At 42.8% G+C, this 23,549-nt stretch overlaps 1 protein-coding gene across 1 annotated transcript in view; it reads left to right on the top strand.

The window, feature by feature from the left end:
* Positions 1-1,976: 1,976 nt before the first annotated feature.
* Parm1 (prostate androgen-regulated mucin-like protein 1) overlaps positions 1,977-23,549 on the top strand; it is a 94,577-nt gene continuing 73,004 nt past the window's right edge. Inside the window, exon 1 of the mRNA XM_045130145.1 lies at positions 1,977-2,229. Within this exon, the coding sequence (XP_044986080.1) occupies positions 1,977-2,229 (253 nt within the window). The remainder of the gene's footprint in view (positions 2,230-23,549) is intronic.

Genomic DNA, 23,549 nt, shown 5'->3' with positions numbered 1-23,549 from the left:
CTGTAGACAATCAGACTCTTTAGGATATAAGAATCACCACCCTTTGAGTACCAAAACCATCACTGATGTCAAAGTTATAGCAACACACACTTTGCACTCCAGAGGGACTCAGGTAGGTTTTGATGGGTTTCAACTGAATACATTTTCCTGCAAAGTGGTTTTTGCTTCTTCCACAGTGGCACTTACTTAAGTCACAGTATTTAAAGACAGCAGTGTCTTCTAGACTTCCCTGCCCTGCTCCATCTCTGTGTGGTCCCTCTCTCCATGACAACCAAACACCAGATTCAGAAATTCTTCAAAATCACATAGGTTACACTAGACATGGGAAGGATGTGGGCTTCAGAGAACATGTTTAACAAATTGAATTTGCAGCTTCTCTGGCCTCAGAAGCAGGAAAGGGGTTGGATTCTTCTTGTATTTTTCTTTTTCTTTTTACTTAATTTTCCATCAGGAATCACTACACTTATCGACAAAATAAAACCTCTGAGTCCAGCTTAATCTGCTGTGGATATAAGCAAGATATTCATATGAAATCTTCATGGTGCCACTGGGCAGAGAATTGCTTTGCCACAGATAAAGTGAGATTCCCTGAAGAAGCAAGGAAAGACAGGCGAGCAGGAAAAGCCACAGTGGAAAAGAAGACAGTTTTCCCTGTACTCAGCACTTCCGTTCCTTAGGAAGGTTTCTGAAACTCTGGCAACTCAGTCCTTGACAGGTGGGAAAGCTAAGCAAGTCTGTTTTGTTTTGTTTGTTTGTTTGTTTGTTTGTTTTTTGCGGAGGGAGGCAGAGATTAAGTGAAAGATAGGTGTGTGTGTGTGTGTGTGTGTGTGTGTGTGTGTGTGTGCCAGTGGAGGCCAGAGGACAACCTGGGGTGTCCTTTTCAGGAATCCCTTCCATCTTTTTTGAGACAGGGTCTCTTGCTGGCCTGGAGTTCACAAATCAGACTAGACTGCTGGTCAGTAAGCCTCATGGATCCTCCTGTCCCTCACCTGGCATTGCGACTTGCGATCTGGAGATCAGACTCACATGCATATGCAAGCACTAACTGAACCATCCCTCTGGCCCTATGAAAGGTCAGTTTTGACCTGCTCACTTGGGGAGCTCGCGATGTGGAGGGACTGGCCGTGACTAAAGAGAATGGGTCAAAGTGCCCAACCAGGCATTCCACCACCTTGGGTTACTGTGCAGCCTGGACAAGCAATTAAACCTGTGGCCACCTCCTGCCTTGAAATAAAGACATCATAGTTCCCACCTCAAAAGATCGTCATGGAAAATAAATGACTGGGTAATACCTCAGTACACCACCCAGTGCCTACCACACACTTGTCACTCAGGAAGTGCCAGCCCTCGTTATTATAAGCCTGGTGCACAAACCATCCTTACTGACCAGGAGAATTTTTTGCGCGTCACGTATCTTCTCTGTGCCTTCCTGTTTCACGCCTGTGAAGCGGACTAATAATTTTTATGACGTTGTATTTGTAAAAGGAGTCACAACACGGCACCTAGTAAGATGCCTGGTTCGTTGTCCGTTGATCAATGATACCTGACAGTGGCATTTCTGCCTAGGGTGATAGACACTTGGCTGGGGCACCAGGAAGCTCACTGGAGTTGAATGCTGGTGAGGGTTTAAGGTTTACTTGGAGAAACATAGAGAAAGGTGTTTGCCTCATTCTTGGAAAGAACCGTGTTGGCGCTCTCTCTCTCTCCCTCTCATTTTGAAGGTAGTAAATTCCTGCGAGAAAAACTGACTTGCATTCCAGTTGGTGGACACCCTGTGTCCCTTAAGATCCCAGCTCTGGGCTAGGCTCTCCAAGCCTTTGCTGGAATCCCCTGCAAACTCAGGCGTCTGGTCTTCACCGTCCAGCAGAGGCCGCTCTGAGCCAGGACTCCTGGGACCTGGGCGCCTGGAGAGGGACCGGCAAGGGTGGCCCTGTCGCCGGGGCCGGCCGGGTGGGCGGTGCTTGGCGGCGGCGGGGATGGAGCAGACGCGCGGGGCGCCGCAGGGCACAGAGCCGCCGGAGCCGCGCTCGCTCGCTCGCTCGCCGCCCGAGCCGCCCCAGCCACCCGCTCGCGTCGCAGCCCGCTGGGCCGGAGAGGAGCCGCCCGCGTCCGCGTCCGCGGCGCTCGGCCATCCCTGGAAACTCCGCTCGGCCCGCGCTCAGCCCGGCACCGCGCCCCCGGGTACCATGGTCTGCCAGGCTCTCGTCGCTTTGTGCATTCTCACCGCAGGTACCTGGGGCTGTCCCGGGGACCGGCACGGGTGCGGGGCGGGGGACGCTCCGGCTGAAGCGGGGACACTGGGAAATCGATCTCTCCTGGCGGGTGGACACCCGCGCGGCCCCAGGGCTGTGCGCACTTGGATCTGGGGCGACGCTGTGCGCGCCTTTGGCGGTCCAGCGCCGTGCGGGAGCCTGGGGCGCTCGGTTCTTCTGCCGGCGCTCCTCCAAACTCCTGCTCTGTGGAACAGGTGGCAGGCTAGCTGAGCGAGTTAGCGACACGGACTGCTGTCCCCGGCCCTCGGGTCACCTGCACACTTCTTAGGGTGGTTCGTTCGACCCCCAAGAGTAATGAAAACAGCCAGCACTGGGCTAGAGTGAAGCGGCATCTAGAAAGGCTTGGACTTCCACTCGGGCCGGCTCGCGCTCCCGGCACGAGAAGGCCTGTATCCAGTGTCCTCCTGATTCTACCTGGGGTGATGCGGCACCAATAGCCCTGGGCCAGCGGCCCGGCCTGCGGTCCGGCTCGTCTTCTCTGAGGGCTTGCAGGTCGACCCAGGGCCAAGGAGCCTCCCCAGAGAGAACCAGTAACTTGCTGATGGCCCCAGTCCCCATCAGCACCCCTCAGTCACCTGCGCAAGGCGGGTGCTGGGGTGCTCCAGAGGGCCACTCGTCTAGGGAGCTCACAGACTGGGCTTGGGTTGGTAGGAGCTGGGAGAGGATCACCCAGTACCCAGATAGTCCAGAAAAATGCAATCCACTAAGGGGATTGTAGGAAGGAGGGGGGAAGTAAACCGAAAGAACAGTCACGGGCTTGTTCAGCTGAGAACCGTTCAAAGCAGATAGCATTAGCTTTCCACTAGAGCTTCTTGTGTTTTGCGCCCTCCCATGCCTTGGGTTCTGGTACATATGACCCCAAGGCACCCCGATGCCTTGCAAGGAGACTGCAGGCCACCCTAAAGCTGCCTGCCAGTGTAAGGGTAAGTTCCCAACCGAAAGCCTTTCTGCTTGTGGCAGGGTAGAGACCCATCTTAGCATAGTTCCAGAACAGTCAGGCGGCTTCCGTGGCCCTGGCGCCTTCTGTCTGGACACTTACGTCTGAAGGTGTGTCACTCTCTAGTTTGATTGTGATCCCTAAACAAGAGGTGTTTAGGAAACTTCCAAAAATCCTCTCATGGAACTTAAACCTTGAGTAAGCCAGTGAATAGGTTTTGTTTGTTTGATATATATATATATATCTCACCCATTTATGTTTTAATTCCTCTGGCAGTTGGATTAATTCTAGGAGGCAGTGTATTACAGCGTTTCCCCTCCAGCTAAGAGGGCAAGATCAAACCAGTGTCACTTTTCAGCCATGCTCTTCTGAAGGAATATTGCTGGTTGCTCTCATTTCAGATAAAGCCAGCCAGTCTCCTCTCTCCCTTCCCCCACATGTACACGTACTTTTTCTGGGATCAGAGCTACGAAAGTCACAACTCCTTGGTTCTGGGGCTCCTGAGACCCAGGGAGACACACTACCCCTTCCCGCTTTCTTCTACAGGCATCTCTGTATTCCTGTCCCCTGCAGGGAACTGGGAAGCCCAGGGAAGCTTCCTCCTCCTTCTAAATTGTGTGCACATGTTGCATCTTTTCAACAGTCAGTTTGTTGAACGAACTGCTCACAATAAATTGTGAGAAAATAACATAACAGTAGCCTAAATACCTCATGACAGTTTTTACTCCAAAGTAAGGTGTTTTAGCTTCCGAAATACCATTTTTCTTGACAAAGCAGATGTGTTAGTAGTGTCAAGGGCTGAGGTTCTGAGAGGAGCAAGCATGTTTCAGCAGCTTGTCAGGAAGCCTCTGGCAAGATCTTCCACAAGAGCATGGCTTCTTTTCCATTCGCTTCTCTATTTTCCCTGACTGAAACCCTTGAAGTGATACTTTCCTTGAGCTGGCATTGGGCAGAGCCCTCTTTATTTTTTTTATAGAATTTTAATTTTTATTTATTTATTTGAGAGAGAGAGAGAGAGAATGGGCATGCCAGGCCCTCCAGCCACTGCAAACAAACTCCAGATGAATGTGCCACCCTGTACATCTGGCTTACATCGATCCTGGGGAATTGAACCGAGGTCCTTTGTCTTTGCAGACAAGTGCCTTAACTGCTAAGCCATCCCTCCAGCCCCGCTCTGTTTTAATGTCATAAATCTTCTCAATGCATACATAGACATTCTTCTAGTATACATAATGGGCATTTGAAAATATATATGCATTGCCAGCAGCCCTACCAGGGTAGAGCCTACATTTGTCCACTTGAACTTGAAAACAGAAAAGAAAAAAATAGCTTTGAATGATCTTTCATTCCCTCCAGAAACATTATGATAGAAATCTAGTGCCACTGGTCCATAACCTACTCTCAAACACCTTTCATGTCATGCAGCACAGGCATACAGGAGTACCACTCTGAAGTAAAATCCAAGCTGGGCCTCCAAGTTTTGGCACCAGAGCTATGCAGGGAGGGAGGACAGAGAGCGCTGATGGGGCCTTTTCTGCCCTCCCTGCTCCTCTCTGAATTCTCGTGTTCCGGCTGCCATCTTTACTGCCCTTGGGAGTTTGATTGGCCCATTCATTTCAGATCTCCCTTACTTTGAAAACTCTCTTTAGCTTCTGTATATCTGAGATATATGACGCTTTAAAATTACCTTTTTGAACACACAAAGAAGACAAAAACATTTTCATTATAGGCAAGAGAGGCCCATGATCCTATTTCTGCCCTGGGTGCCCTGTCACCCCTGGTCTCCCATCAAAGGCCCAGTCCTCTGCTCTCGGTGCATCCTTGCTGGTCCCAGGAGAGGTAGAATCCCAGTCTGCAAGGGATCCTGTGTGAGTTCTGGGTCTGACAGCTATTTCTTCACCAGGCAACCATCACAAGAATGTCCTTATCCTTCAGGAGAGATCCATCTCTACACATTTACCAGCATGTCCACATGCAGATCCCCATATGTTCCAGTTCAGTAGCCTTAGCACGGACATGCTGGATAAACTCAAAATTCCCACACCTTTACACAAGCAGCAGTTTGCCTGCAGTGACGGTGTGTGTGTGGGGGGGGGGGGAGTTGGCTGCTTACTTACCTTCCCTGGAGTCACTCCTGTTCCCCCAAAACCTGGGGTCACAGTGGAAGGTAGGGTACTGCCTTTATAGGACGGCACCTGAAAAATGAAAGTGCTACATTGTTATCTGGTGCGTAGAGGTTGATTTCAGAGTAGTAAACAAGTAGATTCTGCAGCCTGACACCCAAAGGTACATGCACTAATTTAGGACCAGTACCTTAACTAGTATGTGTTTTCGTATATCTAAAGTTGGAGGGGGAAACTCTTCATATGGTTATTGAATGTGTTAAACAACTGAGCATACCTCTAAGTATACAGTGCCAGGGGTGCTATTATTTTTAATAATAAAATTTCTATATTCTGTACTAGATAGGTCATTGTCTCCAAAAGTAAAGCTTATATGTTTGGATTACGTAAATCAAAGACCTCAACTAGCATTCCAGTGCCAAATGTTCCAGCAAACCCAGTGTGAAAATTACGAAAATAATCAGCTGGGCCCATTAAATGCCTAATTTGAGAAGGTTAATAATGTACTTGTTCAAATTTAGCACAACAGTCCCCAAAATGCTGTTACAAATAAACAAAAGTAAAGTCTTACAAAGGGCTTTATTTCTTCCCCAGAACTTGTGCAAATGAGTATGTTTAAAAAGCTCAAGTCAGCTAAATCTTAAAGGTCAGATCCCCAGAGAAGCAAAATTTTGGATAATTCAGATCAAACAATGTGTGGAAAGACTGGCCATTTTATCTGCTGGTTCCGGATGGCTTTCTCCAGAACCCAGCAACATCAGTAAATTTCACATCTCTCACTCAACTCAGCCTGGGCCTAGGAAAATTGTACTTGTGTTTTTTGAAGAAAATACTGGACAAGTATTTACACTGTGCAAGAAAACTTTCTGAAGCAATAATCTCCCCACAGGAGGGGTGTGCAGCACTCACTGGAAAGAGAGGGACTTTTTAAAACTACTAATCACCTAAGTGAAATCTGTGCTGAGTAATAAGAACCCTATGGTAGCTGTTATAACAACATGCTTCCTTTTGGAAATACCTGCCACTGAAATTGAACATAGTAGTTTAGGAATCAAATATTTGTCTTTCTCGTAAGCATAAAATAAAGCAGATGTTTGGGAAAGCCAGTATTTTCTGTAAAAGGCAATGGCATCTCTTAGAAGTGGCCAGGTCATAAGTGCCTGTTTGACCCAGTGATGGCTTTTGACTTAGGACTACAGAGCTAATAGGCTATCACCCAGTTGCTGAGTGACTACAAAGTAAGACTGGTTTGTGTGTGTGTGCTACAACATTTCTCTTTTGGGTTACATCTTAAATTGACAGGGACTGATGGACTGTCATGTCTTCTAGGCTATGTATCTTTAAATATTCATCATAACCTTTTAACCCAGCATTGCCCATTTCATTTACCTATTTTTAACATTGTTTACAAATCTTGAAACCTTTACCATTCTATAAGCATTAGGGACCATTAAGTGAACTAGACAAGTATAGAATTATTTCCAATGGTGCTTTCCCTCTCAATGCAGGGGGAATAATGTCAGTTGAAAATATACTGTTTCACTTTGCCTCATGGTGCCGTATTTAGCAAATAAAAATATAGCTTCCAGTAAAATTAGAATTTGAAATAGTCTAAACATATCCTGATGTAATAATATACTCAAATTCAGGAAGTAAGCTATATTTTTTTTAATATTGCTTATTTGAGTATGGGTGTGCCAGGGCCTCTTGCCACTGCAAATAAACTCCAGATGCATGTGCCACTTTGTGCATCTGGATTTTCACAGGTACTGGAGAATCAATCCCAGATTGGCAGGCTTTGCAAGCAAGTGCCTTTAATTGCTGAGTCATCTCCCCAGCCTCTGATATCCTTTATTTCATCTGGCAGCTTCATACTGACATTTTATCTGTAGTCTATCTGTGCAATGGACTTGATATATGATCAGCTCCATCTTGAATTTTGCTTTACAGAGCTTTAGTTGCCTTGTACTTCTGAATTTTAAAAGCAGGTGCTGGAGACATTTCTCAGTGGTTAGCGCACTTGCCTGCAAAGCCTAATAACATGGGTTTGATTCCCCAGTACCTACATAAATACAGATGCACAAAGTGGTGCATGCATCTGGAGTTCATTTACAGCAACTAGAATCCCAGGTACACCCATTCTCTCTCTTTCTGTCTTCTCTGTCTATCCTGCTTGCAAATAAATAAAATATTAAAGCCAGATGCACATGGTAGTATATGCATCTGGAGTTCATTTGTAAGATAGAGGTCTGGGTGCACCCATTCTCTTTTTCTTCTCTCTTCTCTGTCTCTTTCTGCTTGCAAATAAATAAAAATTAAAGCCAGATGCACAAGGTGGCACATGCATCTGGAGTTCATTTGCAGTGGCTAGAGGCCCTGGCACACCCATTCTCTCCTTTTATCTATCTGCTTCTCTCTCTCTTATATAAAATAAATAAATAAAATATTTTTAAAGATTTTTCAATTTATTTATTAGAGACAGGGAGAGGGGTGAGGGAGAGAAAAAGAGTGAGAATGGGTGCACCAGGGTCTCTAGCCACTGCAAATGAACTCCAGATGCATGTGCCACCATGTGCATCTGGCTTATGTGGGACCTGGAGAATCAAACTTGCATCCTTAGGCTTGCAGGCATGAGCCTTTACCACTAAGCCATCACTCCAGCCCTTAATAAAATATTTTTTAGTTGGTTCATGGGCTGGGCATGGTGGTGTACCCCTATAGTCCCAGCACTAGGGAGATTGAGGTAAAAGGACCACTGTGAGTTTGAGGTCAGCTGAGGCTACAGTGTGAGTTCCAGGTCATCCTAGACTAGAGTGAGACTCTGCCACAAACAAAACAAAACATAATGTGTCAATGGGAAGACATGAAGATTTCAAGATTTCATAACATCACTCTTGGTTAGTAATAGCCCGTATTAGTGTTTAGGGGCAGCTTTTACTCCAGTGAGATACTTTGATGCTGATTGCATGTCTAAAAATTGCTGTGGCTTCTCTGACCTGTGCAAAGGAGTCCATTTGACCTTTTCTTTAGAAAGAATAATATATTTCTAATAGTAGCAAGCTGGAATTAGAAGGTGCCTGGAATCTGGCTGGCAGCTGACTATAGAAGAAAATTACAGAAAAGCTCTGGATTTTAGTGCTCATTTTTGTGCCAAAATTTTAAGACATGTTACAAATATTAATTACATAGGTTTATATAATTCCTGCTTGGAAGATTTATTGGTATCACTTAAAAGCTGTGGCTATATAGAGCCTGAAGCAACACATTAGATAGGATTTTAAGGCAGATGGTAAGATATCTTTTAAGCTGCTGAACTGTGGTAGAAATTTGCAGTTTTTATACCTAAGGCAAAATCTGTGAATAGCTAACTGTTAAGTGGGCAAAAAAAAAAAAATTGTGGGAAATTACCAGGTGTAATATTTAGAAAACATGTCAATTTGATATGAAAGGTGAGAAGTGGAATACAACTCTGATGATAATATTTTCCATTTACATTCCAAATCCTGACACCTGCTGCTTTTCCATGAGGAAGGAATTAAGGATATGGGTACCAAAAGATAGGTATTGAACATGAAAGAATTAAATGTGAAAGATTTTTTCTCTCTTTTTCTCATATTTGTAAACTTGCTACCATTCCAACTTCTCTCACTGGTAAGATCATGTTATATTTGCTCATATGTTATAAATGAAATATATATTATATTTGATATTGTGATATTCTTTCCCACTTTGTATGATTCTGAAAGATGACTACATGGTTGAGTTCATTTACCCATTACTGTCTCCTTTATGGATAACTACCAGTGCTGTTTGCTTCTTGTGAAATGTTTTCAGTTTCATTTGACAAGCTGTTCATATCTTAGTCCATCTATTCAACTGTAATAGTATGGTTCTATATATTGGGTATCTTATGAAGAACAAATGTTTATTTCTCAATAATTCTAGATGATGGAGAATCTAAGACTGAGGTACAAGAAAATTCAGTACCTGGTTTGTAGGTAGTTCTGTTTCATCATGTCACACACACTAGCTTTCTGGAGGCTCCTATAAAGCCATACATCCCATTCACAATGACTCCACTCATGAGTTAATCATCTCCTAAAGGCCCTGCCTCATAATATCATCACCTTATAAGTTTGGATTTTAACATATAAACTTGGTGGTAATATGTTCAGGCCATAACATGGTTTCACAAACAGAGAGATAGAAAATACCATTTGCTAATTACTAAATATCCTGCCTTTATGCTATATTTACTTCATACTATAGTTTGAAAAGAACAGTGGCATTACTATAAGAGTATGTGCTATGCAAAATTTATAGTACACAGTCTATATGAGTTTATGGGAATGTTTAAGGGCCCATGCATTGCATGAATTGATGTCATGTGTCACCTTATGAGAGGATTAGTATTACAATGTGAGGGTCCTCTTTGATGTTTGTCCATTCTGAAGGCCACAGGCTGGAAAGCTTCTTCTTGTCTTGGTAAAGAGGCAAATTCTTGGTGGATGGTATGCTGTGCTAGGCACATGAATTCTTGCTGGGTTGGTGGATTCCACCACATAAGAGGCAGAAGTGAGACATGTGTCTTCATCACGTCCAACTAATGAGAAGTCCTAGAGGTTTTGTTTTATAAATCACAATGTAGATGGAGAGACAAGATTCAAGAGGAACACCTGGAAATTCTCCCAGAGAGCTGATAAAATATATATCTAAGAAGGATTATCAACTTTTGAGAATAAATGCTCATTCAGTATCTACAGTCTATAAAATTCTTGGGGAGGTGGCAGCATGATGTAAAATTACATGTAGAAACAGGGTAGGAAGTAGATAGTAGGAAGGGATGGTGGCTGTATCAAAATTTATGCATAGGCTACCTGGGAAATGCCAGGGAGCACAAGGCTCAATGAAACCAAGAAATTTTTCAGTTACCTAAATGAAAGGGTGATGATAATTCAAATTGGGAATACTAAGAGCTACACTACCCATTGCTTCTGATAATGACAGAAAAAATTCTTTAGGGAGTCCTAAGTATCTCTTCAAAATTATATGACTATATAGCCTTTTACCACGTTTTAGTTCTGCCAAAAGTTAAAAATTAGCTTTCCAGACAAAGCAATATGGTGTCCCCAGTGGATAACATTAACCTACCATCAACATTGTGGAAGGGGTTGAAGAATTAGAAAACGTCCTGAGGTGTCAAGATGAATTCAGGGTCATAGTCTGGATCAATTAAGAAGGGCTGAGTGGCGTAGGTGGCTCAAGTTAAGGTTTTTCTGGGTTCCTCTTGAATAATAGTCATATGAGTACACTCTTCCTAAAATGCTTATATAAAGAGAAATGCAGTCCTAATGTTTTTCAGCCAGGATAGGACTTAACTATGTGTCAGGAGTAGCATAGTATAATCACAGTGATTTTTCAGAAAGAGGATGGCATCTCAGTTTCCTCCCTCACAAAAATATGGTAATATGAATACACTAATATGTGGGTAAACATCTAACCAGTGTCCATTAAGTACAAAATATCATTTTATTTTATTTACTTTCCTTATCTTCCTTCCTCTGCTAGATTGCAAAGTATATGAGAGTAGAAATGCTAGCTTTTATATGTTCTTATTTCCTCAGCATAAAAAACAGCACAAGGCAATGAGTATAAAGTGAGTACTTCATAAATATCCATCAGTTAATTTGTAACTGAAAATCTACATGTATTCAACACTGTCCAAAACTCTAGAGATACAGTAACAAACAGAAGGGACAAAACTTTGTCCTCAGGGAATTTACATTCTTTGAGAATGGTGAATTTTGACTTAGTCAAAACAAAGTCAACAGCTAGATCATAGTCACCTCAAGCTTAACATGTCCAAACATGAGCTAGTAGGCTACCTTCCCTCAGAGACTCCACCCATAGCTTTTCCCATCCCAGTGAATGTCAGCTCCAGCTTTTCAGGTGTTCATGCTAAAGCCCAGGTGTCAGGCCTTCTTTCTCTCGGCACCCTTTGTTCAATCCTTCAAGACAACCCGTTTGATCTCCTTCCACTTTTTGCCACATCCATTGCTGTTATCCCGGGCAGAGATGCTGTGATCCCACATGACTGTGATGGGCTCCTCCTATCAGCTCTTACACTTTCTCTCCTAAGGTCTGCTTGCAATAGAGCAACATGGAACACTGCATCCACTGGAAATATATCAGGGACATCACTGCTCTGTGCTAAGCCTAATGGCTTCCAGTGCACCCAGAGAAAGTCACATTCCAGGCTGGAGAGATAGCTTAGTGGTTAAGGTGCTTGCCTACGAAGTCTAAGGAATCAAGTTTGATTCCCCAGTACCCAGTAACCCAGATGCACAATGTGTCTCATGTGTCTGGAGTTTGTCCACAGTCGCTAGATGCCCTGGAGCACCCATTCTTGCTCTGTCTATATATCTGCCCCCCCTCTGTCTGTCTGTCTAATAAATTAATAAAATATTTTTTATTTTTAAATTTTTATTTATTTATTTGAGAGCAACAGACAGAGAATGGGCGCGCCAGGGCCTCCGGCCACTGCAAATGAACTCCAGACGCATGCACCCCTTGTGCATCTGGCTAACGTGGGTCCTGGAGAATCGAGCCTTGAACCGGGGTCCTTAGGCTTCACAGGCAAGCACTTAACCACTAAGCCATCTCTCCAGCCCCCAATAAAGTATTTTTCTTTAAAAAGAAGAAGGTCATGTTCCTTAAAGTGACAGTTCAGACCTGCCCAAGAAGTCCTCCACTCACTCTTGAACCTGACCTTCCCTTTCTGTTTGCTCTCTTTCCCCCAATCACACTGGCTTCCCAGTGCTATGCTATGGCTGACTCCTTCATCTGAATATTTTTTCTTCAGATAGCTGCATAGCTAACTCCCTAACCTCCTTAAAGCCTTTTGTGTTAGTCAGTGTTCTGTAATGATAGTAAATACTTGAGACATTCTGCTTCAAAAAGAAAGAGAGAGAGAGGGATAGAGAAATGACATAGCAGTTGTGGCACTTGCCTAGGAAGCCTAAGGACCCATGTTCGACTCTCCAGATCCCATGTAAGCCAGACTTGCAAAGGTGAGGCAAGCGCAAGGTAGCATATGCCCACTAGGTGGTGCAAACATTTGGAGTTCAATTTCAGTGGCTGAGGCTCTGGCATGCCAATTCTGTCTTTATCTCTCTAATATATGTGTGTGTGTGTGTGTGTGTGTGTGTGTGTGTGTGTGTGTGTATTTTTTTTTAAGAGACATGTTCATCTTGGCTCAGTTTGGAAGATTTAATTCCTGACCAATCAGCCAACACTTTGAGCCTGTGATAGGCAGTACTTCATAGCAATGTCACGTGAGCAAGGAAGTGTGCTTATCTCATAACTGGAAAGAACAGAACCCGGTACCGCCGTCCCCTTCGAAAGTGTGCTCCAATCACTTAAAAGTAGAACTTCTGCCACCTTTCAGTAACAAGTGGATGAGGACCAAATCTCAAAACCTAAGCCTTTGAGAGACCTTCCAGATCCAAACTGTAGTATCTTTGCCCAAGTCACACTTACAAGATCTATTGTAACCAATATCTTAAAATTTAGCTTGTCCTACCCACCTACCCCATGTTCCCAGTGCCTCTCATCTTGGTCTTGCCCATACTCTTTCCTTACCATCTGTCACCCTCCATTCCTCCTCTTTACCTCTTGCTAACCATATAGCTCCCAAAGGATGGAGACCTTTGTCTCTCTTTTTATTGCTGTTGTACTCCTTGGTGCTACACTACTAAGTGGCAAATAGTAGGTACTCAAAATGTATTTGTTGGATTGATAAAATACTTAATTCAAAACTTTTCTTTAGATTATCCAAAAGTGAACCCTGGGCACACTTGTTTCTGATCACATACTTGTCCAGTGTTTCAACATAGCTTTTAAAAACACACTAAAAACTAGGGCCTTTCATCTGCACTCAAGATTACAAAAAAGAAAACTAAGCCATGGGGCTGGAGAAATGGCTTAGCAATTAAGGCATTTGCCTGTGAAGCCAAAGCACCAGGTTTGATTCCTCAGCACCCATGTAAGCCAGATGCACAGGGATGTATGTGGAGTTCATTTGCAGTGGCTAGAGACCTTAGCATGCCCACCTCTCTCTCTCTTTCTCTCTCTCCTTGCAATAAAGAAAGAAAGAAAGAAAGATAAAAATAATTTTCAAAAAGAATATTAAGCTTTGAAAATCAGCTATTTTCGAGGTATACACATGTAAAATTCTCCTTTTTAAAATGTAGCATTATCTTTTTGATTTTTCTAGGGGTATTATTAAAAAAAAAAAAAAACCTGAGATTTCTAAACCTCCTGGCCAATTAAGAAAATGTTACCTTTCAACTCAATGAAGGAGGATAATGGCACCTCCACAATTTGAACATTTTTGAGACATTTGTGAATGACTAAATATAGCTTGGTGATGAAGAGTTACTTGAGTCCAAGGTAGGTGCAACTGGTAATTACCCAGTAAAGTTTGAGAACGTTAAGTGAATTCAGACCAAGTGTTGAAAGTGCAAACTGGTCACTTAAGCTCAAGAACCTAATGGAAGTTTTGTCAGCTTGGAGACCCTGCATTAGAGCTTCTTTGGTGATCTTGAAATACAGATTCTGTTTTAGTCCAAGCAGCAGCTACAAGTGATATTGGAGCTCTTGCTCAAACCTGAATCCAAGGGCAGAGAGAGGGTCAGGGATGCCTGTCGTCTACAGTGCAGGGCTGACACTCTTTGACAAGTTGTTGTTAAACCACCCAGGAAAGCACCTCTGCCAGACTGACCATGTTACAAATACTGGTTCTTTCTTTCTTTCCAAAACTAAGAGTGATTGGTTATTTAGTAGCTGCCGGAAATAATATGAGCTTCAAAAAAAAGAAAGAAAAGAAAAGAAATGACTGCAAGCTGGTCTTAGTGATATCCACCTGAGAAGAAGGAGCTTGTAAACGGGGGAAGAAGAGGACAGAGAGGAGTTTGCAAAGCCGTCCACTTCGCTGAGGCATGAGGCCCATTTGTTCATCTCCGACCTCGAGAAGAGTAGGCTTATCTTGAAGCTCAGCAGTTCTGACTGTGAATAGAGGTGTGCCAAAGGTATGGGGCCCAGACCTGTGCCGTAGGCACCTGGGAGACGTGTATGGTGTTGTGAGTGTGGCAGCAGGGGACAAGGGCCTCCCTTGCCCCACCCTTGCATGTTCCCCCACATGTTCCCCTAGTGAGGTACAAAGCAGAGCCTAAATTCTTACTGGAAGGGAAGGAAGCACACTCCAAGAGAAGGCAGTGGTACCCCACATCTCAAAGGTGAGGATGGCTTGCAAAAGAAGAAAATGTTGTCCTTGAGAACAGGGCTGGTCAGAGAAAGTAACTTACACACCACTTTCATGCTGGACAATGCAAGCCACGCTTTCAAAAGGCTCATGATGCCCTTGTGTGCAAACATACGTACAATATATGAAGATGGGCTGGGAGATGGCTCAGTGGTTAAATGTGCTTGCCTACGCTATTCTAAGCTGATATGTTGTGACTTTGGATTTCCATAGTATAAGGAAAGAGATGGCCACAGAATAGGAAAAAGTTTGGAAAAAGGGTGAAACTGAGTTCTCTTCTTCCTTCCTTTTGTCCTTCTCTCTTTCTTTCTGCTTCCCTTTCTTCTGAATTTTTCAATAAGGTATGCATATTTTAAATCCATCTTTAGCAACAGTTAATGTGACAATAGTAACTGCTAGGTGGCTATTTTGATTCTCAGAATGTTATTCAAAAATCATGCTTCACAGAGCTGCCAAAAATGATCACAGAGAAGCAAATAAGCTCAGAAAGGCTTATAGGACGTCACTGACTTAATGGCCAGGGACGGTTCTGGTAAGGAATTGACTGAAAGTAATATTGCATCTTCTCAAACTTGAGTGCTGCATAAATCATTAACCAGGATGGTCATCTTGGATTATTTTAAGAGACTCTGAGCTAAAAGGTCCACATTTAAAGTATGTTGTTAGGGGATTTTCTTTTCTGAACAATCTCCTCAACATATGTTATGATACTGTAGTATCTATTTCTTAACATATTGTAAAGGCTTCTCAAAGTGAAAGTTGTCAACTTAGATATCAAATAAGAAAAATAGCCCTAAAAGAATGTATTGCTTATTTTTGCTTTGGTAACGTTATGTTATGTCATCTTTTCAACCAAAAAAAAAAAAATCAATAAGATGTGGTTTCTGCAAATGTTAGAAGATCCATTATTAATCCCTTGCAGTGTTATTACAGAGTTGTGCAGGTGTGGCTACGGAGATGGCCAGAAAAGGTAGACAGGAACAAGCTTTGGCCGGACTCAAACAACCTCTTATTTTAGGCAAAACCATACACATTGCTGGGGGCCCAGGTTTTATTTTATTTTTGTTGTTTTTATCAGGCACCACACTTTATACTACATTTGTTTCAACTATAACCTCACCCAACCCTCCCAACAGCCTTATGGGATGGCAGTGCTATCCCACTTTGAAGTTTGGAGGTTCAAAAGTGAAGTATCAAATATTGGAGAGATGCCTGAGGTGGCTCAGCAATTATGTGTGCTTCCTGTGCAAGCATGAGGTCCTGAGACAGCTTGAGTGTAAATCTCCAGAAACCACATCAAACAGCTGGGTGTGGCCATGTGTCTGTAACCCCAGGCCCATAGGGGAACAGAGACCTGAGAATTTCTGGAGCTCAAGGAAAAAAAAAAAAAAAGGCAAGCTTTCTGATCTGTAAGAGACTCTGGCTCAAACAAGAATGGGTGGAAGAGCAATGGAGTGGGGCACCTGATTTTCTGCTCTGGCTACCTCAGGTGAGCACACCTCACACCCTGCTGCAGACCAGCACATGAGTCACTGCAAGGGCACATATCTGTGCATAACACACACACACACACACACACACACACACACACGCAAAAGCACACAAAGAGAAAAGTGACAAGCCATAGACACACAGTTGCTAGGTAACAGAGCTCAGCGTTCAATGCATGCCTTTACAGTTCACACATCTCTACCCTCACTTCCTTGAACTGCCAAGTCAGTTGCTAAATCCTCTTGTGTTCCCAAATTTGATTCTCTTCTCCGTCCCCACAGTTACAATCTTGGTGGAGAACCTGCTGCCCTGTGTCATCTCTTCCTCGGTGCTGGCCGTAACTCTGTGCTCACCCTCTTCCTTCCTTCCCTCGGGCACCAGTGTTTGGGGACCCACAGGCCAGTCTGGATTGCCTGACCCTCCTAAAGACCCAGACCTGCTTAAGCTGCTCAGATCTAGAGTTCTAAATTACATCTCCACTAAAACGAATGAGGATGAAGGTTCTTTGGGGAGGTAGTTAATTCCAGGCAGGTCTGGTTAGATGGCTGGAATATCTCTTGAGCTTACGAAGATACTCTCAGACACTATGGAGGTATGTAAAAGGGGCTCAGAACTGCTTCGTGGGGCTCCTACTGGCCAAAGAAAGTGCAGTTGGAGCCTCGATAGGGATAATCCTGGATTGAAATTTAGTAATATGTTTACTCATGAGTTCAAAATGATCTCAAAACCAAAACTATAAAATTATACAGATACTATTGATCTTTCTTTGGTGATACTAATAAGTTAACAGATAATTTTGAAAATAATAGATAACTAAAAAGATTCAAGTGCTTTGTATTTATTGATTTTTCTATCTTATTTTGCCTTATATTGTGACCAAATACAATCGATTGTCTCTATAAAATATTGTAGGCAGTAAGTCAAGGTGCATAAGACATGGACAGTCATTTTATTGTATACCCTAGTTGTCACTGATCATTCGTGGCTGCCAAAATCTTGATGTGTGATGTAGCTCCCAATGAGAGTACAAACCATCCCCTTTGAAATGTCTTGACAAATTGAAAGGATCCATATCCAACAGTTAACTTTCCAGAAACATGGAAGATTGAAGATGATAAAGAACACCAAGAGAATGAAAAAAACTCCAAGATATGGAAGATCCTATAGTTTCTTTAACAAATAAATTGTGATGAATAAAATAAAGAGGTTGATAAAAAGATTTCAGAAGAAGGAAAATGTCATAGACTAAAAAGAGACTAAAGGAACAAAGCCACCATTCCTAACTGTGGGTCTTATTTTGAGTCTGAATCAAACCAAAACTATAAAATATAAATGATGCCACTTATAACACAGTCATGAATTAGAACATTAAATATTTAATGATGTTAAGTTATTATACATATTTTAACATGATGATAATGGAGCTCTTATATTTTCAACAACACTTATCTTTTAAATGCACATACCATTATATTTATGGAAGATAAGATCTTCTATAAGATCTTAAGATTTTGTTCAAAATAATAGGGATGTGGGAAAATAGGTAGGAACATATAGATAAGAGTCCTTTACACTCTCCAACTTTGTAGATAACTAAATTTTTCCATTGTAAAAAGTTTGTGGCTAGAGAGATGGCTCAGCAGAAGTGTACTTCCCTCACAAGCACGAGGACCCAAAATAGCTTGTGACTGCCATCATGGAGCTTCTCCTCAATATGTAAGCCAAAATAAACCCTTTTCTCCCAAAAGCTGCTCTTGGTCAGGTGATTTCTACCAGCAATGTGATCCTGACTGCAACAGGAGGTACCCCAGATCTCTCCATACTTTACAGAAACAAGTCCAGGTCCAAGCCCTTTTAAGCAAGGAGCTTGGGATCTGAATCAGAGGCAACACAAAAGAAAAGGCTGTACAAGCAGCCACGGTGTGAGGGGCCCTAGACTCAGATAGGTTGTTGCAATTACCTTCTTATTGCTGGGGCAAAACACCAGTCTAAGTCAGCCTATGGAAGGAAAGGGTTTATTTCAGCTTCCAGGGCTGAGGGAAAGCTTCACCACAGTAGGTGATAAGCATGAATGATGGGCCTGAGCAGGAAGCCTGGTCTTACCTCCACATTAACAGGAAGGAAGTAGTCTATCTAGTGTGCTTGGAGTGGGACTATTTTACCCCAGTGCCCACTCTCAGCAGCACACCTCCCCCAGCAAGGCTCCACCTCCCAAAGATTCCACACTGTCCCGAATTTATGCCTTCTGGGAGCCAAGTATTCAAACACTTGAGTCTTTGGTGGGGGAACGTTTTGTTCAAACCACCATGGACGTCATCATTGATTAGTAAATCAGTACCAAGAAGGGAACATCTGCAGGGTTCCTTCAGGTCTCTGCCCTCATCCATGACATTTCCTCATTCCTGTGTACTTTCTCCACTTCTCTCTGCCAACCAGAATTCTCCAACTAGTAAGCACAAAGTTCTCCTTGAGCTGTTTGTAGTGAACGCTGCTGGTCTGTCAGCTTCCAGAGAACAGGGGTCATGTCTTCGCTTCCTACCTCTCCTAGGTATGAAGATATGCCATGTGTGCTCATGGCTTGAAAAAAATTGAACTGAGGGAACTGGGGCCTGGAGATGTGGACAACAAGGTTTCATCACCTGTTAATGATTAGATAAAGACTAAATAATTTTTCATGTAAACTTAAGTAACCTGACTCCAGCGATTCAAAGATTTTTCAGCCTTTCTCTCCTTAAGAGTTAAGATTTACAGGCTTTATAAAGTCTGTGGAGGAAGTGACATATTAACCTAGAGTGGCTGAAAAGTATTATCTGTTGCCATGCCCAGGAATGTAGAGCACAGAGCCTTAAGGGAGAGGACTTTGGAACAAAGGCTGTCTTCATAGAGGACAATGGCCTGAGACCTGTTACTCCTTTGAATCAGCTGTTGCACAGTGAGAGGTACCAGAAGACCCCAGAGTAAGCAGAGAGACATGGTAGACTGAGCAGAGCTTTGAGACAAGTGTGCTATGTTTGGGGGACCACCTTCCCTGCATATCCTTGTAAAATAACATTCTACTCCACTCAAGTGAAAGGCTCCTCTGAGAGGGTTTGGTAGAGCTAAGTACAGCAGAAATATTTAGAGAAAGGAGACAGTCTTTCCTGGAAGGAAGGAAGGAAGGAAGGAAGGAAGGGAGGGAGGGAGGGAGGGAGGGAGGGAGGCAGGGGAGGGGAGGGGAGGGGAGGGGAGGGGAAGGGAGAAGGGAGGGGAGGGGAGGAGGAGGGGAGGGGGGAGGGGAGGGAGGAGGGAGGGGAGGAGGGAGGGGAGGGGAGGGGAGGGGGGGAGGGGAGGGGAGGGGAGGGGAGGGAAGTCAGAATAAAGAGAAAGAAAGAAAGAAAGAAAGAAAGAAAGAAAGAAAGAGAAAGAAAGAAAGAAAGAAAGAAAGAAAGAAAGAAAGAAAGAAAGAAAGAAAGAAAGAAAGAAAGAAAGAAAGAAGAAGAAGAAGAAAAGAAAACACATCTGTTGGGAAAATGAAAGAAGAATGGCATGGATTATGTTCCTGTATGTTCAACCTTGCAATCCAAAATTTAACCTTTGAATTGTGCTGCCTAAACAAAGCCTCACACATTGGGTATGGTAGAGCATACCTATAATCCCAGCACTGAAAGACAGAGGCAAGAGTTCCATCATCCTCCACCACACAGTGAGTTTGAAGCCAATCTGAAATATATGAGATTCTGTCTCAAAAGAAAATAAAAACAAGATCAAACAAAACCTAGAGCCTAGCAAGGCCAGTAAATGTCAGCTCATGATAGCAAACATCCCTATGGAAATCAAGAAAGGTGTCAGACCATGAGCTTGGTCTGGCCGGCCTCTTTTTATTGCCTCTGCAATTGAAAAGGAGTATCAAAGAAGAGGGTTTTCCTTTGGGTTTTTATATTTGTCACCAAAGGGACTCTTTCCTTCCTGTGAAACTGGGGTTCTAGGTATCTGTCCTGCCATCATCAACCCACACTGGAGGAATTTAGAAGGAAGTGTACCCTCTGGGAAAGGGGCACTTGCTCCTCTCTTCTTAGTTGCTGCCCATCAGAGGTGGCCAGAGTGAGTGTCTCCTTCCTAAACCTTACTCTCTGAAAACTGCTCTAGCTGCTTGTCCCTTGCATTGCGCCAACCTGCCAAGCCTAGGGTAAATATAGATTAACTATTGTCTGAGATTCCAAAACCTGCTGGAATAAATGACCACAGACGTGGATGGCTTAACACAACAGCCATTAATTCACTCACAGTTCTGGAAGCAAGAAAAATCAAGGCTTCTACTGAGCCCTGCTCCCACTCTGAAGCTCCCAGGGAGGGCGCTGTCCTGCCGCCGGCAGCTTCTGGCAACTGCTGGCACTCCTTGGCTTGTGGCAGCACAACTTCAACGCTTTCATGTGACCTTCCCCCTCCCATGGTTCTGGCTTCCAGATTTCTCTGTGATAAGGATTTGAGGCAACCAGTCCTACTGGACGAGCAGCCCCTTCACTCAGTGTAGCCTCCTCTTAACTTTCCACTGCTGCAAAGACCCTATCTCCAAGCAAGGTCACGTTCACTAGTACTAGCGTTAGAGTTTTAACATTTTTGTAGGGGGCACAATTCAACCTATAAGCAGTTATTTTTATATCTAAACCATGTTTTGAAAGATCTTTTCTGGGTGATTATAGAAGACATGGATATCTGTAGCAATTACAAATCATCCAGCAGTTTCAGTCACCTAAAGGTGTTCACTTGTTGCTTTATTCCTCTTTTTTATTTTATTTATTTATTTGAGAGAGGGAGGACCAGAGATTGAGAAAGAGAGAGAGAGAGAGACAATGTTTGTGCCAGGGCCTCCAGCCACTGCAAATGAACTCCAGACACATGTGCCACCTTGTATATCTAGCTCAACTGGGTTCTTGAGAAGCAAACCTGGGGTCTTCAGGCTTCACAGGCAAGTGCTTTTACTGCTAAGTCATCTCTTCAGCCCCATTTATTCCTCTTTATAGTAAAAGACAGTGTGAGGCTGTTTAAATCAGGTTCATCTCAATCCAAGTACCATGACATTTGATGGAATATTTCTTTAATATATGGAGGTGCATGCCTGGTCCCTGGCCATTAAATAATAGTAGCATCCTGCATGTCTTGTGATAAGGGAAGAAAGGAAACAAGAGAGAAAGAAGGAAGGAAAGAAAGAAGGAAAAGGAGGAAGTAAGGAAGAAAGAAAGAAAGGAAGAATGGAGGGAAGAAATACCTTTATACATTCACAATATGAGACTCGTTGAAAATCAACAGTCTAAGTTCACCAGGGTTTAAGGTCACTGCTTCCCTCTGGCATCGTGAGAAACGGCTGGTAGTAAGGGGAATCAGCTGTGATTGACAGTAAGCTTTTCCAGAGTAAGAGACCACCAGGTAATCCAAGAACATTGCGGTTTGGGCACGGCTAGTGATAAGTTTTATACTATTTTGGTAAATTTTGAGCACTATTTCACCTCATTGTCATCTTTAATACTGTATTGCTGTCTATAAGAGAAACACGTACAGGAGATGAAAATAACCTTCTTTCTGAGTCTCACTCATTGCAAGGAAGAGAATGATTTATTTCCTTTATTTATGTAGGACAGAATGCACTTTCTACAAATCATCTTTTTCTTAGTTTTATGTAATATATTGTTAGATGTGGAAACACAAGAGGTCATAAGACACTCTCATGAAAAATCCTGTATTGTGATATTCTAGGGCAGTGGAGTTCTGTTTGCCATTGTGAAGTCTGTGAAGGGTGGGTACATTTCCCTTCTTTGCCTACTTCCCTTCTTAGTAAAATAATTAGAGGAGCCGGGTGTGGTGGCGCACGCCTTTAATTCCAGCACTCGGGAGGCAGAGGTAAGAGGATCACTGTGAGTTCAAGGCTACCCTGAGACTACATAGTGAATTCCAGGTCAGCCTGAGCCAGAGTGAGACCCTACCTCGAAAAACCAAAATAATAATAATAATAATAATAATTAGAGGAAATTTTAAAGAAGACTGAGCTGCCTGGATAGCTCAGTTGGTAGAGCATGAGGCTCTTAAAGTAGGAGATAAAGTATCATATGGATATCTTAGCAAAAATTAATATTAATTAATTAATATTAATTATTACAATTAATATATTGAAATAATGATTCATTAATATCAATATTCAGTGGATTCATGCATTTTCTAGAGGGTTTAAAATGTATTTTTCTTTACCAGAAGCAGGTAGAAAATTGTATCATTTAAGACCCATAATCATATTTATCACTTTTATATCAGTATCAATATTTGGTTTTCTATGCCTACGTACTTGATTTTCTTTTGATATTAGAATTCTTCTTTGAAGTCACGATGAAAAATCAGCATTCGAAATGACTTTCTCTGGAAAAAGTATAATTCATTCATAGAAGATTTAATTATTTAAGGAGTTTGCATACATAGGTAGGTAGAAGTATTTTTAAAAAGTGAGAGGTCTACTATCTAAATCCTTTATTGATTTGGGTTATTCTTTAAGATACAAAAAAAAATCAAGCTATAAGTCTGGGGAGATTGCCCAATGGTTAAAGGTGCTTGCTTGCAAAGCCTGTTGGCCTGGGTTTGACTCCCCAGTACCCATGTAAATCCAGATGCACAAAGTGGTACATGCATCAGGCATTTGTTTTCAGAGGTAAGAAGGCTAGCATATCCCCCCATTCTCTCTCTCCCCTCAAAAATAAATCTAAAAATCTCTTTTAACAATCCAAACTCTGATGCTATAGGTAAAATCTCCTTAATGAGAACTGGGTGCATGCTGAGAAAAAGTTGCAAATGGAAGAGATTTGTCTCATTATATATTTATTTTACATTTTATTTATTAGAGAGAGAAAGAGACAGAGACAGAGAGAGAGAGAGAGAGAGAGAAGAGAGAGAGAATGGACACACCAGGGCATCAAGCCTCTGTAAATGAACTCCAGATGCATGTGCCCCCTTGTGCATCTGGCTTACATGGGTCCTGGAGAATTGAACCAGGATCCTTTGACTTTGCAGGCAAACACCTTAACCACTAAGCAATCTCTCCAGCCCCCTCATTATATTTTTAAAGCTCAGAGAGAATCATTATGGTGCCAAAGCATTGTGGTAAGTCAGCCTGGAACCCAACCTCAGTACCCAGGAAGCCAGTAGTTAAGAGCTCTGAAGCTTTCTGCTTTTGCTATTTTCTAAAACAATTAAGATGAAAAGTGTTAATCAGGAAATCTGTGGTTATAAAAAAAAAGGGGGGGGGGTGAGCAGGCCAGCAGCTGTTATGTCTGGTTTGGGGACACTTGCTTGGGATAACCTAACTTTTCCGTAGGTGATCGGATGTCATGATAACCATTCTAGAATAAAAGCAATGACAAGAAACCTTGAAATTTGAAAGTGAC

The sequence above is a fragment of the Jaculus jaculus genome, chromosome 11 (genome assembly GCF_020740685.1).
Source record: "Jaculus jaculus isolate mJacJac1 chromosome 11, mJacJac1.mat.Y.cur, whole genome shotgun sequence".
Lineage (NCBI taxonomy): Eukaryota > Metazoa > Chordata > Mammalia > Rodentia > Dipodidae > Jaculus > Jaculus jaculus.
The sequence above is the reverse complement of the archived record's forward strand: the minus strand, read 5'-3'. Positions and strand labels throughout refer to the sequence as shown.